This window comes from Hippopotamus amphibius, chromosome 5 (genome assembly GCF_030028045.1).
Source record: "Hippopotamus amphibius kiboko isolate mHipAmp2 chromosome 5, mHipAmp2.hap2, whole genome shotgun sequence".
NCBI classification, from domain to species: Eukaryota; Metazoa; Chordata; class Mammalia; order Artiodactyla; family Hippopotamidae; genus Hippopotamus; species Hippopotamus amphibius.
This window is the reverse complement of record NC_080190.1, coordinates 100,915,341-100,935,278: the sequence shown is the minus strand read 5'-3', so window position 1 is coordinate 100,935,278 and position 19,938 is coordinate 100,915,341. Positions and strand designations below refer to the sequence as shown.

Genomic DNA, 19,938 nt, shown 5'->3' with positions numbered 1-19,938 from the left:
GTTTGATCATTGCTTTGAGGGACTGAATTCATTTTGACTTAGTATATTTATATATCTCAGTATATTGATACATTTATCTGACAGTGTGGATACTGAAAGTAATTTAAACTTTAAGGTAACCAAGTATGTAATAAAATGTAAAATGTAAAAAATAAAATGTTAAAAAAGTAATCAAGGTATCTTTTGTTTGTTACTCTTTATTCGTTACTCTTTATACCTATCATTTTGCTTCAAATTTAAGAACTTGGTAAACATTTCTTATGAAACTTCTGATGAAAAGTTGTTTAATTGTACTTAATTCATTGAAGTAAGACTTTTTTTTTTTTTAAAGGTTGGCTGGTGAAAGTACTAATGGAATAGACAATCATATAGCTACAAATACTGTAGTACAGAACTCATGCTGTACATATGTAGTTAATGGAGACAACACACCTTCATCTCCATCCCAGGTTGCTGCCAGACCCAAAAACACACCAGCTCCGAAACCACTCACAGCTGAGCCTGCCAGTGACGCTGGTAAGCATGGCTACTTATGACACGTTGTTTAAATGAGTCGTAAATTAAATTTTATGTATCTATACCTATACATTTCTTTTTTCTTTTTCTTTCTTTTTTTTTTTATATTTATTTATTTATTTGGCTGTGCCAGGTCTTAGTTTTGCATGTGGATCTTTTAGTTGTGGTGTGCAGGATCTAGTTCCCTGACCAGGGATCTAACCCTGCTCCCTTGCATTGGGAGCGTGGAGTCTTAATCTCTGGACCACCAGGGAAGTCCCTATACCTATACTTTTCTTATCGTACAATCTTTTTTAATCTTCAGTTTTATAAAAGGAATGTGAAGATTACAATACCTGAGTTTTTTTCTAGTAATTTGAATTTTTCTGGATTATTTAGGAAGATATACTGAAAATATATTTAGTTTAGAAATAACACATTTCACTAAGCAAGTACTTAATGATATCTAGATTCTTAGGTTTTATACTACCAAAAATGTATTTAATTCATAATATAGGATATATTTCTAAAAGAACTTTAGGGAATTCATTGATTTGTTAGTAATGAATGGTTCCTTTAACCTGTCTTTTAATATACAAATATTTACACCTTGGCACATAACTTAGTAGAAAAATGTGAGCTGATATAGCTCTCCGAAAGTTTTAGATTTTCTAAGAGTAAATGTTATTCTCTTATAGAAGGGCTGTCCAAGGAAGATGTTTTTCCATAATCCTGTTTTTCAGTGGATTCAGCTGTAATAGTCATAATCATTTTTTGTTTGATCTTTGTAACTTAACTCTTTCAGATGACTTTCTTGAAACCTCAAACATTTTAGGACTTGCTTAAGATTACTAGCATACGTCTTGGGGCTAGAGTTGGAATCCTGTTCTTTTGATTCCAAAGTCTGTATTCTTTCCTTTGTCTATTGTGGGAAAGTATTCAAAAGTAGAAACATGTAAGGAAGTAATTTAGTAATTAAATGAAAATAAATGGATGTATAAGTAAGACTATTGTATGTTTATATGCAAGGTTGGGGAGGCATTTACCATGTATTTTGTGTTTTTGTAAGCATGAAATCTACGTGGTTTTTTGAAAATTTAATTTGTTTTTTAAAGCTGCCTGCGCCTTTTTTTAAAAAAAAGATAGACTTAAAGATCCTAAGTACCCCACAATAAGTAGACTTCTTAGTCATTAATTTAAGGTGTCTGGAAAATGGAGAGAAGATAAACACAGGTGACCGGGGTGAAATTAGTGAGCAGAATGCATTTATTTTCTGATTCTGGCATCCTTTCTAGTAAGAACGTTTGCCTCAGATTTGTTAGCAAGGGGGAAAAGGAAACATCATTTTAGATTATTCAGAATTAAGAGCAACCCACTTAAAACAGCTCCTATTGGGAATTCCCTGGAGGTTCAGTGGTTAGGATTCAGCACTGTCACTGCCGGGGCCCAAGTTTGATCCCTGGTCAGAGAACTAAGGTCCCGCAAGCCTCACGGCATGGCCAAAAAACCCCAAAAAGCAAACAAACAAAAACAAACAGCTGCTATTCCTGATATTCCATCTTTTATAAATCTGTTTGAAAAGGCACCATAATGTGACCAACATCCTTGCTAATTCCAAGAAAGTAAATACAATAGTGAGTTTCATTGAACTCTGACTTATGTTACCTGTCCTAAATTAAATTTACTGTTTTAAAAAATAGTCTGGGAAAGCACCTATGCGAAGGACCAATAATTTATTTTTTTGAAATATTACACATAGAGAAGTGGTTGAGTACAAGAGTTCTAAACAATAAAACATAAATCCAGTGCTCTTGGCCTATGGATTTTTAGGTTATCAAATAATTACCCATATTTACCCATACCAAAAACCACGCGCACACACACATACAAACTAGTTATTCACCCATAAAGAAATTTATATTATAAACGTAACTTCTTTGAGAACACTCCAGAGGGGTTGTAAAAAAATAAAAATACCCTTATGTGACCAGACTCGATTTGTTATATGGGATTAGCATCGGATTCAAAATGGTAGATCCAATTCCATTTATTTCTGGAAGTAATTAGATAGCAGGGCCAATTATTAAGTCCACTCTTTATTCATGAGAAGTATAAGAATGTTGACTGCTCATTTCAGAAAGGCTTATACCACCATTCTATTTCATTCATGTCATCACCTTCCACTTAAAGTATATGTGATTTGGGGATTTATCTCTTCTTTCTAAAATATTTAGCTGTTAGAGTAAATTGGCCAGAGTATCTGCTGACCACTAGATAAGTTGCATGTTTCAGCTTTCAGGCTTGTTCAGATGCTGATGCAAAGAGAGAAGGACTTACTGAGTTCCCCCTCATTGTAGAATCTCTTATTTGTATTCCACAGCTTGTTAAATACTTTGCAGACTGTTTCTGTTGGGAAAAGTTTCACTTTTCACATTCTTCTCTCTCTTTTTTTTTTAAGAACTTTTATTGAGACACAGTTAACAGACAATAAACAGCATATATTTAGAGTGTACAATTTGGTATCCCAATCTCCCAATTCATTTCCCCACAACCCACCCGCTTTCCCCACTTATTGTCCATATGTTTGTACCCTACATCTGAGTCTCTATTTCTGCTTTGCAAACTGGTTGATTTGTACCATTTTTCTACAGTCCACCTATATGTGTTAATATACGATATTTGTTTTTCTCTTTCTGACTCACTTCACTCTGTATGATAGTCTCTAGGTCCATCCACGTCTCTACAAATGTCCCAGTTTCAAAGAATCAGCTTTTAGTTTTATTGATTTTTGCTATTGTTTTCTTTGTTTCTATTTCATTTATTTCTGCTCTGATCTTTATGATTTCTCTCCGTCTGCTAACTTTGGGTTTTGTTTTCTCCTCTTTCTCTAGTTTACTTAGGTGTAAGGTTAGATTCTTTATTTGGGATTTTTCTTGTTTCTTGAGGTAGGAGTGTATTGCTATAAACTTCCTCCTTAGAACTGCCATTGCTGCATCCCATAGATTTTGGATCATTGTGTTTTCATTGTCATTTGTCTATAGGTATTTTTTGATTTCCTCTTTGATTTCTTCAGTGATCTCTTGGTTACTTAGTAGTATATTGTTTAGCCTCTGTGTGTTTGTGTTTTTCACAATTTTTTTTCCAGTAATTGATTTCTAATCTCATAACGTTGTGATCGGAAAAGATGCTTAATACGATTTCAATTTTCTTGAATTTACCAACACTTGATTTATGACCCAAAATGTGACCTATCCTGGAGAATGTTCCATGTGCACTTGAGAAGAATGTGTAATCTGCTGTTTTTGGATGTAATGTCCTATACATATCTATTAAATAAGCTGATTTATTGTGTCATTTAAAGCTTGTGTTTCCTTATTAATTTTCTGTCTGGATGATCTGTCCATTGGTGTAAGTGGGGTGTTAAAGTCCCCCACTATGATTGTGTTACTGTTGACTTCCTCTTTCATAGTTGTTAGCATTTGCCTTATGTATTGAGGTGCTCCTATATTGGGTGCATACATATTTATAATTGTTATCTCTTCTTCTTGGATTGATCCCTCAATCTTTATGTAGTGTCCTTTCTTGTCTCTTGTAACATTTTTTATTTTAAAGTCTATTTTATCTGAGATGAGTATTGCTGCTCCAGCTTTCTTTTGATTTCCATTTGCATGGAATATCTTTTTCTATCCCCTCACTTTCAGTCTGTATGTGTCCCTAGGTCTGAAGTGGGTCTCTTGGAGACAGCATATATATGGGTCTTGTTTTTTTATCCATTCAGCCAGTCTGTGTCTTTTGGTTGGTGCATTTAGTCCATTTACATTCAAGGTAATTATCAATATGTATGTTCCTTGTACCATTTTCTTAATTGTTTTGTTTTTGTTTTTGTAGGTCCTTTTCTTCTCTTATGTTTCCCACTTAGATGAGTTCCTTTAGCATTTGTTGTAAGGCTGGTTTGGTGATGCTGAACTCTCTTAGCTGTTGCTTGTCTGTAAAGCTTTTGATTTCTCCATTGAATCTGAATGAGATCCTTGCTGGGTAGAGTGTTCTTGGTTGTAGGTTCTTCCCTTTCATCACTTTAAATGTATCGTGCCACTCCCTTCCAGCTTGCAGAGTTTCTGCTGAGAAATCAGCTGTTAACCTCATGGGAGTTCCCTTGTATGTTATTCGTTGTTTTTCTCTTGTTGCTTTTAATAACTTTTCTCTGTCTTTAATTTTTGTCAATTTGACTGTTGTATGTCTTGGCATGTTTCTATTTGGGTTTTTTCTGCCTGGGACTCTCTGTGCTTCCTGGACTTGGGTAGTTATTTCCTTTCCCATGTTAGGGAAGTTTTCAACTATAATCTCTTCCAGTATTTTCTCAGGTCCTTTCTCTCTCTCTTCTCCTTCTGGGACCCCTATAATGCAAATGTTGGTGCGTTTAACATTGTCCCAGAGGTCTCTTAGGCTGTCTTCAGTTCTTTTCATTCTTTTTTCTTTATTCTTTTCCACATCAGTGATTATCACCATTCTGTCTTCCAGGTCACTTATTTGCCCTTCTGCCTCAGTTAATCTGCTATTGGTTCCTTCTAATGTATTTTTCATTTCAGTTATTGTGTTGCATATCTCTGTTTGTTTGCTCTGTAATTCTTCTAGGTCTATGGTAAACTTTTCGATCTTTGCATCCAGTCTTTTTTCAGTCCTCGATCATCTTCACCATTATTATTCTGAATTCTTTTTCTGGAAGGGTGCCTATTTCCTCTTCATTTAGTTGTTTTTCTGGGGTTTTATCCTGTCCCTTCATCTGGTACAAAGTCCTCTGCTTTTTCATTTTCTTTATCTTTCTGTGGCTGTGGTTTTCAGTTCCACAAGACGAAGTACTGCTGATACTGCTTGATACTGCTGTCTGCCCTCTTGTGGAGGAAACTATCTAGGAGGCTAGTGTGTGCTTCCTGATGGGAGGGACTGATGATGGGTAGGGCTGGGTGGGCAGAGCTCAGTAAGACTTTCCTCTGATTTGGTGGGCGGAGCTCAGTAAAACTTTAATCTGCTTGTCTGCCAGTGGGTGGGGCTGTGTTCCCACCTTGTTGGATGTTTGGCCTGAGGCTGCCTAGCACTGGAGCTAACAGGCTCTTTGGTGGGGTTAATGGCAGACTCTGGGAGGGCTCACGCCAATGAGCACTTCCCAGAACCCCCGCCGCCAGTGCTCCTGTCTCCTTGGTGAGCCACAGCTGCCCCCCACCTCTGCAGGCCACCCTCCAACACCAGCAGGTAGGTCTGGTTCAGTCTCCTATGGGGTCCCTGCTCCTTCCCCCTGGGTCCTGGTGAGCACACTTTTTTGTGTGGCCTCCAAGAGTGGAGTCTCCATTTCCCCCAGTCCTGTGGAGGTCCTGCAATTAAATCCCACTGGCTTCCGAAGTCTGATTCTCTGGGGATTCCTTCTCCCGTTGCTGGACTCCCAGGTTGGGAAGCCTGACGTGGGTCTCAGAACCCTTACTTTAGTGGGTGGACTTCTGCGGTGTAACAGCTCTCCAGTTTGTGAGTCACCCACCCAGCATTTATGGGATTTGATTTTAATGTGATCGCGCCCCTCCTACAGTCTCATTGTGGCTTCTCCTTTGTCTCTGGATGTGGGGTGTCTTTTTTGGTGAGTTCCAGTGTCTTTCTGTTGATGATTGTTCAGCAGTTAGTTTTAATTCTGGTGTTCTTGCAAAAGGGAGTCCCACATTCTTCCCTTATTTATCCTTGCCTGAAATTTCAAGGTGAAAGTAAAACACACACACACAAGGGACTAGAAATGAAGGCTCCATTGTAAATAATGCCCATGACTTTCACAGTTATTTCAAGGAAACCTAAGACAATCAGAGTAACAGCTAATATTTGTGCTACACATGTTCTTAAACACTATATATCCATTGACTGATTTAACTCTTCACAATAACTCTTTGAAATAGATACTAGTATTTTTCTTGTGAAGGAACTGAGGCACAAAGAGACCCCAGCTAGTAGAGGAGCTGTTGATTGACATCCACCTCTGTGGCTCTCACCTCTTTGCTTTCCTGTTGGCTTAGATGTATGTGGTTTTTTTACAGTGTCTCAAAGTTATGTTGTTCATCTTTTATACCATGATAAGCTTCAAGTAATATTCCCCCAGTCAACTTAGTGATTGTGTTTGCATGTTCTTTGATTATTGTTGGTGACATCTGACAAAACAGTTCAACTGTCATCATTCCACTGGCTGGGTTCCAAAGGCTTCCAGAGCCTACTCTGTTGGTAGCAACCACTTAACCGACGTCTTCTGTATGATCGATCATCCCTTAGTAGGAGGATGAATTCAGGTATCTTTTCAGGGAATGGGGGAGTCCCCTTTAAGGTGTTGGTGTAAAAAGTAGGATTCTTTTTTCTAATCAAGAACTTTAAAAATCAGTTTTCCTTGCTGAAGTGGTGATGGGGTGGGAGTGTGCATATTCTGTGTATAACACATCACATTGTTTTTAATCCATTGCCTGTGATTCCAAAATCCTAAAATCTTTAAAACCAACAGTTTTTTTGGTAATTTCATTTGATGGCAAGATGACTAAGACTGACTTGAGGGTATCTGTAACTTTTCGTTCTTAGTGTGAATATTCTTCTGTTTTGCTACAGAAATAATATTGTGTTTAATTACAGTGTGTGGCCCCAATTTGACTTGGTAGAAGTGTAATAGACAATATATGTGCCATAAACCTTTGTAAATTCCAAAGTTATGAATTCTGGAACACACTTGGCCCCGAGTATTTCAGATAAGGGATTGTGGGCCTGAAGCTGAAGACAAATGATTTCTTTTCACGAAAGACAGTATTGTGCTTGAGGGCTTTGGAGGAGAGGGGATTTCCCCCTCACCCCGACCTGTTCTTTTGAGTCTTAAGAGAAATCCATTTGATAAGTTTAATAAATATTGGTACTTATATTAAGCTAAAATGGGAGGCAGTCATGACTAAAAAGATTAGATTCAGCTTCTAACAGGACTGGTTTCAAATCCCAGCTCTGCCACTTAACGCTTTAACCATATGACCTTGGATAAATTTAACATCCTCAAAATTAAGGTTCTCCACTTATAAAAAGAGACTAATACACAATAATACCGTATAGGATTGTTTTGAAGGTTAAATGAGGTAAGTTGAAAACATTTACCATAGTCCTCGAACAGTGGTATTTAAGAAAAATATTATTTTCTTCTTCACTTTTTCCTCCTGCCCCTAGCTTCTAGTGGAAATGACTTTATAATGTATGATTATTGCTTTATTAATAAAATAGAGCTCAGTATGGTAAGTTTCAGGCAGAATTGATTTCACAAGTTTGTTAGACTTTGCTTTTAGCTTTTTATTTTGAAATACAAATTCACAGAAAGTTGCCAAGAAATGTACAGGGAGGTCCCACGCTCCTTTCACCGGCCTTCCCGAATGTTAACATCTTGTGTAACTATAGTACAATATGAAAATCAGGAAATTGGGGTTGACACAATCCACACTTTGCCAGTTTTACCGGCAGAGAGAGAGAGAGAGAGAGTGTGTGTGTGTGTGTGTGTGTGTGTGTGTGTGTGTTTAGTTTTGTCATGTGTGGCTTCACGTAGCTAGCACTACAATCAAGATGCAAAACTGCACCATCACCAAAGGCTCCCTTGTGCTCTACCTCCCTTAAAGCTACAGCCACTTTCAAGTGTAAGTTTACTTTTTAAAGAAATTTAGTGTATATATACAAGCAGTTTTTTGTGTCATGCTTTTAGAAAGGAATAAAAATGATACTCAGTTACTCCGTATTTCTGCCTTTTCCTGCTTTATTTGGCTGAACTGTTAGAGTGAGGACAGATGCATGGTGCTATGAGATGTACATATCATAAAGTCCATGGGAAACTTACCTTTCAAGGATTAAACCTGAAATGAGGGCGATCTGTCTCCTAACCCAAAAGTCATAATGGCAGAAAGTCAGGCTTGAAATATGCTCATTAAGAAACCAGGTAAGTGGATGTGATCTTATATCTGTGGAGAAGAAAATGCTTTGCATAAGCTTCTGCTGTCATTCCTGTCACATAAGATTTTAATTATTTGCTTACGTATAATTTTCCTATTCTTTCATGAGTAAGGAAGCTGTGATCCCTTACTCCCTGCCTTCCTTCCCTTTCTCATTTGTCTTTATTGTTTGTCCATTCAGTCATCTTATATCATTTGTTAACAGGTGTTTATTTTGCAACTACTATAGACTTGACGCTGCCTGGTAGCTGGGTACATACTATCAGTGAGAGTTACTCAGCTTTGGTACTGTTGCCATTTTGGGTCCAGATAATTCTTTGTTGTGGGTAGCTGTCCCTGTATGTTTTAGGATAGTAGCAGCATTCCTGGCCTGTACCCACTAGGTGCCAGTAACATCCTCCCTTTCCCCTAATTGTGACAACCAGACACGTCTTCAGACGTTGCTAAATGTCTTTGGTTGGTGGGGACAAATATGTCCCCAGTTATGAACCAATGATATATATGAATAGTAATCCCTCTAATCAAATACATGCTCCCAATACTCCACTCAGAATTTCCCCTGTTATTAACATCTTGCTTTACTGTGGTATATTTGTTACAATTAATGAACCAGTATAAATGCGTTATTATTAATGAAAGTTCATAGTTTATGTCAAGGTTCACTCTTGGTGTTGCATGGGTTCCAGTGAGATTTGAGAAATGCATGTTGCCATGGACTCACCAGCACAGTATCATGCAGAATTGTTTCACTCTAAAAATCCCTGTGTTCCTCCCATTCATCTCCTTTCCCACAGTCCTAGCAACCACTGATCTTTTAGTGTCTGTATAGTTTGGCCTTTTTCAGAAGGTCATATAGTTGAAATCGTACAGTATGTAGCCGTTTCAGATGCTTCTTTGACTTAGAAATATGCATTTAAGGCTCCTTCATGTATTTTTGTGGTGTGATATCTCATTTCTGGTTGTTGCTGAATGATAGTCCATTGTGTTATATATCACAGTTTGTATATCTGTTCACCTGTTGAAGCATCTTGGTTGTTTACAGTTTTTGGCATTTATGAATAAAGCTGATATAAACATTCATATGCAGGTTTTGGTGTGGACATAAATTTTCAACTCGACTGAGTTGAGGACTGGGACTATAGGGTTGTGTGATAAGAGTGTGCCTATTTTGACTGCCAAACTGTCATCCAAAATGGCTATACCCTTTTGCATTTCCGCCACCAATGAATGAGAATTCTTGCTATGTATCCTTACCCAGTTTTTGCATTTTGAGGAGAGTTTATTATTATTATTATTACTTTTTTTATTTTTCAACCATGCTGAATCTTCTCATCCAGAGATATTTTATGTCTCTCTCCATTCATTCTTTGTTTTTAAAAATTTTTTTTAAATACATTTATTTATTTATTGGCTGCGTTGGGTCTTCATTGCTGCACGTGGGCTTTCTCTAGTTGTAGAGTGCAGGGGCTACTCTTTGTTGCAGTACGCAGGCTTCTCATTACAATGGTTTCTCTTGTTGTGGAGCATGGGTTCTAGGTGCATGGGCTTCAGTAGTTGTGGGTCTTGGGCTTCAGAGCGCAGGCTCAGTAGCTGTGGCACTTGGGCTTAGTTGCTCTGCAGCATGTGAGATCTTCCTGGACCAGGGATTGAACCGGTATTCCCTTCATTGGCAGGCAGATCCTTAACCACTGTGCCACCAGGGAAGTCCCATTCTGTGTTTTAAAATATCTCTTAGTAATGTTCTTTAGTCTTATTCAGAAAGGTCTTGAGTGTAATCTTGATGTTGAACTTGTATCGGGTCATGGTGTTGAAATGTTTTGGTCAGATTAATAATTGGCTCTTCTAATGGTTTCTCAGTTGATTCTCTTGTGTTTTAAATAAATAATCTTATCTCTCTAAATGAATGTACAATTTTATATCTGGTATTTTTCACTTCTGTCTTGTCTTAATGCATTTTCATGTATAATCAGCAGTATTGGAGTGGCGATTGTGATCTTCCTTGTTTTGTTCTTGATTTTAATTTGTTCCTGATCTTGATAGAAGTTCTTCTAATGTTTTACCATTAATATATCATGCTTGCTCTGGGTTTCTGGTGGATAGTCTATAGGTTATTTATGAATTTTCCTTGATTCCTCTTATCAGTAGTTTCATTAAGATTTTGAGTGCTTTTTGGTTTGTATTGAAAATAATCATGTGGCTTTTCTCTCTTAACCTGTTAACAGTCAGTTTCCTAACAATTTCCTAATATTGAGCCATTTTTTAATGTATTCAGTTTCAGTTTTAGGGTTATATTACCCTTGCAGAATGAATTAAGAAACTCCTTTTTTCTTTTTTTTCCACCAATGTATGATAACACTTCAGACAACATGAAGGTAATCTGTTCATTGAAGGCTTCAAAAAACTCAAAAACTAACTGAGCCTGGTGCCTTTTGGAGGGATAGTATTAGATCTTTCATCACCTTTTCCATTTCTACTCTGACTGATCTTTTCAATTTTTCTTTTGAGTTAGTTTAGTTAATATATTTTAGCCTTATTGATATAAAACTATACATGGTATTCCTAATGCTATTCAAAGTGTTATTTTTCCTTGTAAAATTTGGAAAGATATATTTCATGATTTCTCCAACATTTCTGGTAAGAATTCATCTAAAGCATTTGTTAAAAATACAGATTCCCAGAGCGTTCCCTAGAGATTTCCCCTAGAGATTCAGTAATTCTAAAATGGAAACTGAGATCTGTACTTTCTACAAGATCCCAACTGATTCTAATCAGGTAAGTTAGGAAGTTCTGATCTGTTATATTGTTCTTTTAATTCCTTTCCTTCTACCATTTCCCCCTGGCTCTGGAATTGAATGCTAAGCTCATTTGTTGTTATTCTTTCTTATATCCTTGGATACTTCTTTTGCCATATCATATATTTGATACAAGTATTTTCATTGCCATTAATTTCCCTAAAGTTTGTGATTTCATTATTGTTTTTTCTTTAACTTAATTATTTAGATTCTTTTTCTTAATCTTCTAAGTAAAATTAATTGTGGGTGGAGAACTATTGTTTTTAGGGACATATAAGCATAAATTTTCTCACCAGTAAAATGGGAATAATGCTGGTATCTGCCTCATAGCATTGTTCTTTGAGAGTTAAATAAGATAATCCTTAAAAAAAAATTTAACAGATTCTGCCAGACTTTTAGTAAACATTTCAGTAAGTTGTATTTTGTTTGTTTCTAGCTTTATTAAATTATAGTCAGAATGTCACCTCTTGATTGTAGAATTGGGATTTTCCTTTGGTCCTTTACATGTCATTTTTTCTAAAACTTCTTAGATTGTTTGGATGGAATATATATATAATGGAGACTCAAAACTACCTCTTTAAGTCTGTGATTTAGAAATCCTTCACATACTTAATATTTCTACTAATGCTGTTTTTATCTGCCTAGTTTTGAGAGAGGTATGTTCACTTCTTCCTCTGTGATTTGTCTTTATTTAACATTTATTATTGTAGTATGCCAGGCACATTGTAGCTGTTGAGAATACAAAAGTGAACAAGTCTGACAAAGTGTTTGCATTCTGAACTCAGTGAAAAAGAAATAAAAACAAATAAAATATTTCAGAACGTGAGAAACAAAACAGTCTAATATGCAGCCTGGGACGAAGGCGGGGCAGGTGCAGCATTAAATAAGGTACCCCAGCACTGCCTTTCTGAAGGAGTGGCTGAGCCTGGGCTCTGCATGATGAACAGCAGCCAGTCAGGAGCTGCTTTGAGACCATGGGAACAGCAAGTGCACCTCCCTGAATGGGAGGGAATTTGCTATACTCAAGGGACACAAAGGAGACCATTGTGAGAAGTCAGGTGTGGCTGTGGAGAAGACTAGGTAGAGTCTTTGTCACGAGCTGTGGTATAGAGTTTGGAATTTCTTCTGGTTGTAATGGGTGTGTTTAATTAGGGAGTGAAAAGATCTTTTGCGTGCTTTTAAAAGATTGCTTTGGCTGCTGTTTGAAGAACGGTTTGAAGTTGGACCAGAGAGGAAGTAGGCAGACCAATTCGGACATTGTTACAATAAACAAAACATGATGGGTGGGGTAGTGGTGTAGATGGAGAGAAGAGCTGAGAGCACTTGTAGTTGAAATGTTGTCAGAGAGAAATTTTTACCTTGAACAACTGAAAGGTGCTATTTAATAATTTTCTTCCTCTGTTTTTAACAGACTGTAGCATGTGCTATGTTTTAATGCGCATAAGGGTTTTTGATTCTTATTGGACAGGATTATCTTGTGTCATATATTCCTCTTTTCCCATTTAGTGTTATTTTGCTTTGAAAATACTACTGTTAATCTTTTCTTTTTTTGGAAATTAATTTCTGCATTGCTGAAGAATAAAAATTAAGTGAGAAAATTCACTTTTGAACATCTGTCAATTCTGAACATCATGTAAGAGACACAGAATTTAGTCTCTCTGTGCATATTCTCTTTTCTTTTCTCCATGTTATCTAACAATGTTGAGTACAGGTAGCACTCTAAACATTTTATCTCTTATATTTTGTTACTGGTTTTTTTTCTCCCAAAGCTACTCTTCCCTGTAGTTGGTACAGAACTTCATTGGTTCTGTTGGCTCTGTTGTTCTTTTGTGCTTACTGTTTGATGTCTTTAATAGTACTCGTTTTCTCTCCTTCCCACTATTTAAGTCTCTTTCTTTAAAAATCTATCCGAACATTCCATTAATCTTAATTATGTCTCCCTCCTCTGTTTCAGTTAGAATTTTGATGTGTAATTTTCTGATAGGTTTTGTTCAGTAATCTGTTCTCTTTCCAGTTTTAATTTGACTCACTTTCATAGTGACACACAGTTGAAGTGGATCAATCACATTTAAAATGAAAGTTAAGAAAATGATGTCACTGGACCCCAGTGCTGGGTTATTTCTCCAGCAAGGGTAGAACGAGTTCCTGTGCAATCCCCTGAAGTACTATCTTAAGAATTAATGCCGCTTTATATTTCGCAAGAGTTCTTTTGATATTAGCTGGATTTACACAGGGAGATTGAATGGGGTCATTTTAAAGTTTTTATAGAACCCATGCAGATATGCAGAATTGATTATTTGGAGGAAAAAAATGTTTGTTCATATTGGTTTCTCTTTCCTTAAGTTAGGGTTATTGGTATATGTATATTCTTAAGTTTTATTATTTAAATGTGTATCTCTAAAATGTGAGCAACAAAAAGTATCTGTCTAATTTCCATCAGTAGCTGATGTGTTGCTCATTGTAAATTAAGCTCTGCATAAATATAATCGATGAGTTACTTGGTTGCTTTGTTCCTCGATAGATCATCTTACTAATTTTCCCTTTCCAGTTAATGGAGAGTCATCCCCATCTGCACCAACTGACAATGCTTCCACTGTGGGCACTGTAGTAGCATCTGGAGAAGCCACCTTGTCTTCAAATTGCACTAGTACTACTGTCGAAGATCCTCCAGTTCAAGAAATACTGACTTCCTCAGAAGACAATGAATGTATTCTTTCTAACAGTGGAGCATTTGGATCTGAAGCTAGAAGTACATTAGGTCCTTCCACCTCTGGTTCTGGAAGTAGCTCTGCTTTTGAAGCAGCCAAATTAAGACAGCCAGATGGGTGTGTGGAACCTGCCCGGCAGCAGTCTGGAAATGCCAACACAGAAACTCTGCCATCAGGGTATGTTAAATTTTCTTTTCTTTCTTTTTTTTTTTTTAACACGTTTGACTTACATTTAATAGGAACTTTATGGTAATATCTGAATGTTGGATATGTATATAAAATTTTTCCATTGTTTGGTAATTTGAAATCTAAGTTGGAATCTGATTCATACAATTTGTTTATTTGCTACAATCCAAGTATTTTTTAAAACTAAGAACAATTGCTCGTTTTGGTGTGTGCTGTATGAAAGGAAAAGGAAAAAAACGTTATATTAATTTGCAAGACTCTCTTGAATTTGATTCTTGGTTTACTTTTAGGTAAGAGTGACCCTGACACTCTACATAATAACCTCAGTTCTCTAGCTGTCTTTATTGTTGCCTCCCCAGGCAGAACTTGAGAGCAGGTAGCCACCTTTTTTTCTCGGTTTATACTGGGTACTGGGGAAAGTCACCTAAGCCTGCTGAGTAGTGGTGTTGCAAACTGAGGTTTTCATTGCTGCGTAGTAATTCTTAATCATCTTTAAATTTCCTACTGTAGTTATTCAGCTTCCTAGATTTTCTTTAAAGAGTATTCTGTGTGTGTATTCATTTGGTCATCTCTCCCATGTTTACTTAAGATGTTTTTTGGCTCTACTTGACTCTGATGACACTAATGTTAATGATTCATTGTCTCTGGTCTCAGGTTTTTAAACATGTACACAGTACAGTTTGAGAATGCTGTGATGGTCCGGCCTTGGCAGCTGCCAGGGCAGCCTCTCTCCCGTGCTCCACTTCCATCTCAGAGTTCCTACTACTGAGATGGCAGTCTTGGTATGACAGGGTCACAGCCCTACGGCAGGGGATCCCTGGCTATCTGGCTTCCCTGAAGTCCTCTACCCTCTGCTCTCCCAAAGGAGGCTGGCGTGGATAGAAACCTCTGAGCTTCCAATCAAGCTGAGGGGCACTGTGGGGCTGCCCTGCATATGAGTCAGATCCCAGAAGAGGCCCCACAATTTGTTGCTGTAAAAAACCTGGCCTCTGTTTACCGATGCCGAATGGAAATACGGAGACAGAGCTTTGGAGGAGTAGAAAGGAATCGCTTTATTACTTTGCCAGGCAAAGGGGGAACACGGTGAGCCAGCCCTTCAAGAACTGTGCCCCCCTTCCTGGGGAACAGGGAGAGGTCCTATAGTCAGGGCTCTTGGCCAGGCATAGGCAGTAAGGATCAGGGTAGTAACAGTCTTGCATTCTTCTGATGGGCTGGTGGTGAGGTAAGTAGGAGTCAGCATCATCAGCCTTCAAGTCCAACTGGTCTGGGGTCTACGTGCTTGTGGGCAGCATACCATCGTTAGTCATTAGCTTCTGCCATCTGGAGGGGTTTCAACTTCTGCAGAATAGCTCAAAGATTTTGTTGCGTGTATGTTGATGGGGAAACAGGACCTGCCCCCAAGTTGCTCTTGACTGTTTCTCCCTGGTCTCCCGCCTCCCCTCCCTTCCCTAATTAACAACTGCTTGAATCTGCCCACTGGAACTCAGGGAAGGTCATGGAGGCTGAATGAGGGCTGCTTCCTATAATCAGAGAAATGGGGAAGACAAAAAGGCTTTGTGCCCAGGAGCTCCACAGGGTCCTGCTCGGTATCAATAGATTATAGATTAGTATTCCATGTTGTAGAACTTAACATAAATGGAATCAGTAGCGTTCTTTTAATCAGCATGATGTTTGTATTACTTTTCTTTATAACACTTAAATCACCATGTGACATCTATTTATGTGTTATTGTCAGTTTTCTCTCCACTAGATTGAAAAGGGGGCTGTATTGTGTCCATTTCTGTATTTCTCATGCCTAAAACTATGCCTGCCATGTAGCAGATACTCAATAAATATTTATAAGTGAATCAGTGCTTGATTAAATGATTTTGAGTGAGTGAGCAATTGGGCAAAGGCCCTGGCTTGTAAATGCTTTGGAGGAAATGGTTAACAAGGTCAAAAACTACTGAAAATTCAAGTAAGATAAGAACTGAAAGGCAGCCATTGAGTTTAACAACAAAGAGATTATTTATTGTTGACCTTTGACAGAATGACTTCCAGGAAATAGAGCTGTATTCAGACTGCTGTGTGTTGGAGTGAATGGAAGGGGTGGAAGTGTGATAGAAAACTCTTTGAAAGAGTGAGAACTAATGGATAAAACTTCCCTGTGAACACACAGAGAAAGAGGAATGTCTGGTAGAGGTGAACAAGGGAAGCTACAGTACTCAGGAGTAGTTTTTTGTTTTAAAAAATGGGAGTAACATAAAGGGTGGTCAGTTGCTGGTGGGCAGGAGCCAGGAGAGAGATTGGCAAGCCATACAGGAGAGAGGGGCAACTGTTGATCATGGTTTATGAGAAGGGAAGTCTTACCACCTATCCCATTATCCAAGTTCGAAACCAGTAGTTATCCAATCAGTAACTAAATTCTGTCATGTTTATTGTAATATATTTAACAAAACTCTTCCACATTTATATCCCCCCCCCCTTTTTACAAGGTCTTTCTTCAGCAGTAGATTTTGGAAATTTATATATATGAGACAGGGAGGCTATATCTGAATACTAGGAAGGCAAAGGGAGAGTATTATGGTTGAAGGTGAGGTGTAGCAGTTATAAATTAGCACTTATTCCCATGAAATTAAAGAATTCTATTGAGAAGTCTCAGCAGTCAACCTGATAATTTGCAACTATTTGAGGAGTATTCATGAATTTCCACTGCAGGGATAATCTAGTCTCTGGCCAGTTCCAGTCCATCACTTTTTAGGGCCCATGGGTACAGCTCTAGTTGGCTGTCACTCTGAGTTACCCAGACCAAGCCTGAGACCAAGTCCCTTTATCCCTGTACCGCCTTTTCCCCCTGCCAGCACCTTCCTTCATCATTGTTGCCCAAGGCCTGCTCTGTCACCACAGTAGGGACTCATTCTGGGCAACTGTCATGCTCCAAAAGGTAGACTCTCACTCTGGGAGTGACAACTCCGCAAGTTGCCTCCTTGTGGACTGGCTGCGGGGGGAGGAGAGAAAAGCACACTGGGATCCTAGAGTCAGTGGGGCAGGTGATGAAAGTGACCAGGCTCCTCCCCTGTGGGCAAGGAGTTCTTTGTCCCAACAGTGTCATCAGCAGAGGACAACTGGGTACGCGGCATGTCCACAGCCTGGGATGCCCTACTCCAGGAAGATAGGGTGGGGTATGACAGGAGTTTTTGCTCTTATTATGTGAGTACCTACATAATATTCTTGATTTTGCCCTTTGGCCCACAAAGCCTAAAACATTTTCTGTCTAGCACTTTACAGAAAAAGTTTGCCTCTCCTTGATCTAATGAATAGAATGTAGAAAATTATAAAGACGATATCCAAAAGTATTTATGATGTGTGTAGCAAGCAATTTAGTTTGAGAAAGATAAATTCTCTTTGGAGCGAAAACACTGAAATCTGGAAGTGATCCCTTGTTTTAGAAAAATTAAGAACCAGTGGCTAGAATTATGCTTGGAACCTAAGTGCTTACTGAATATTGAATATTAAATTGAAAGTATTTGCAACTAACAGGATAAAACTAGAAAATGGCTTCATAGCCTGTTTTATGGATGGTACACTTGGTTACGTTTATTTTTTTCCCCTAATTTAAAATTCGTTTCTGATCACAAAAGCAAGACATGACCAAATAAAATATTTAAATGATACAGAAACACTTGTTAAAGTACCCCTTAAGCTTACCACAGAGAGAGTGGTGTCTAAATGTTATTCCAGCAGCAAATATTTGAGAGCTTCTCTGGGTCAGACATTGTCCTAGGCACTGGGTACTCAGAGGGACAAGAGAACCTCTGCTGCTGTGGGGCGTATGTTACAGCAGCTGCCAGCAGTGGCCTTGCATTAAAAACCTGCTCAGTAATGTCAGATAGCGACAGGTTATATGAGGAAGGAAAAAGTCGGTGAAGAGGATAAAAAGCAACTATGTACATTACTATTTTGCATAGACTCGCATACTGTTTTTCAGTTGCGTTTTAAACTTGATCATATTTCCATGTCAGTACGGCTAGGTTCACACATGCACCAAACATTAATAAATGTTTATCAGACACCTCTTCTGTGGCAGACACTGTGCTGTTAGTACACTGATTAGCAACATAGATCAAGGCCCAACCTTCGTGAAGCTTTTGGTCTAAATGTATAAGTTTACCTTAATCCTTTTGAATGGGTTTATGGTATTCCTTTTGTATTAATTATTGCTGTGTAACAAGTTACCCTAAAATTTAGCAGTTTATAACAACAAACATACTCTTACACAGTTTCTGAGGCTCAGGAATCGGGAAGTGTGTAGCAGGGTGCTTTTGTGCAGTGTCGCTTATGAGGTTGCAGTCATCTGGAGTATGATTAAGTGGAGCTGACTTTGCAAATCCAAGAGAGCTGAATTCTGGCCTGTCAGTGGGAAAAGCTACGTCTACGCATTGGTGCCTCCAGAAGGCTCAGGAATTGGCAGCATCAGATACCTTTGGAAGTGGCTGTGAAGATGGCACTATAAATAGCAATGTTGATTGAAAGTCACTTTAAGAAATGAATCCCTGATTTTCCTCCCTGCAGCTAGGACTGCTACCTTGCCTAGGGTTTCTTCTCTGAAGGTTCTCTGCGTTTGGAACATCAGGCACATTTGAGAGCCAGGTACTGTACTACTTCAGGGGGACGTGAGTAAACCTTTATGAGGTTAGTAACTGAATAAAGTTACAAGTGAATTTCCAAACCCACATCCTTCTTTCATACCCAAATCCCCAAATATTGACAGCCAGGATTTTACTTTTCCACCCAGGTGACTGGAAGTATCTTCTATCGAAGAGTACCCCCCCCCCCCCACCAAAAGACTAAAAATATTGATAATCTATTTGTTCTCCAACAAAATAGCCTTATTATATTGCCCTTCAATTAATCCCACAATCCACAAGCCCCACCCAGGCCACGAAGCTCCTGGTCAGTTTTTTTGGTGCCCTACTCATTAGACATCTGAGGGAAACCTCTTAATGTGAAAGGTCAAGATCAAAATAACCTAGAAAATGCTCTTGAAGAAAACAGACGATTTTAATATTCTCAGAGGGATAAGAGTAGATATAACATATATTAAAGAAGAATGAGGTTTGTAAAAAGCTCTTAGAAATCTAATTCACTGGAAGACCTGGCTAAGAAAGGTAGATGAATTTCCCAGAAAGTAGAACAAAAAGATAAATTTATAAAATAAAGGAAATAAAATAGAAAAATTAGAGGGCCAGTTCAGAAGGTCTGATAAGAGAAGTTGCAGAAAGAGAAAATAGGAGGAAATATTTAACAAAATAACCAAAAATAACTCACCTTTTACAAACATGAAGGACATGAATTTCCTTTTGGAGAGGGCTTACCAAAACTCAGGATAATAAGTGAAAATAAACCCATATTAAGATAACTTGTTATGAAAATTTTAGTACATTGGGGCCAAAGAAAAAATCATAAGCATTTCCAGAGATTTAAAAAAAAAAATGGAAAAAAGCAAATCTCATAACCATCAGAGAAGTATTAGATGTCTCAGAATCAACGCAAGAAGCCAGGAAACAATATACCTTAAATGCTGAGAGAAATTATATTCAGCCTAGAATTCTGTATCCAGTCTCACTGTTAGTGTGCACTCAGAATAAATATATTTCAGACAGCCTAGGCTTCCAAAAGTGTACTTCCCACATAAGTTTACTTTTTGAGGAGGCTACCAGGACATGTGTTTCTCCAAGCTTAGGTAGTAAAAGTGAAGGACGTGGGGTCCACTCTCTTGATAAAAGAGTGAAA

General features: G+C 38.0%; 1 protein-coding gene across 9 annotated transcripts in view; it reads left to right on the top strand.

Annotated features, from left to right (window-relative positions):
• Positions 1 to 19,938, top strand: part of WWP1 (WW domain containing E3 ubiquitin protein ligase 1) — a 117,710-nt gene that overhangs the window by 60,154 nt on the left and 37,618 nt on the right. For all 9 annotated transcript variants that reach the window (XM_057736459.1, XM_057736456.1, XM_057736457.1 and 6 more), the window contains 2 exons: positions 332 to 516; positions 13,821 to 14,157. In XM_057736459.1, the coding sequence (XP_057592442.1) occupies positions 332 to 516; positions 13,821 to 14,157 (522 nt within the window). The remainder of the gene's footprint in view (positions 1 to 331; positions 517 to 13,820; positions 14,158 to 19,938) is intronic.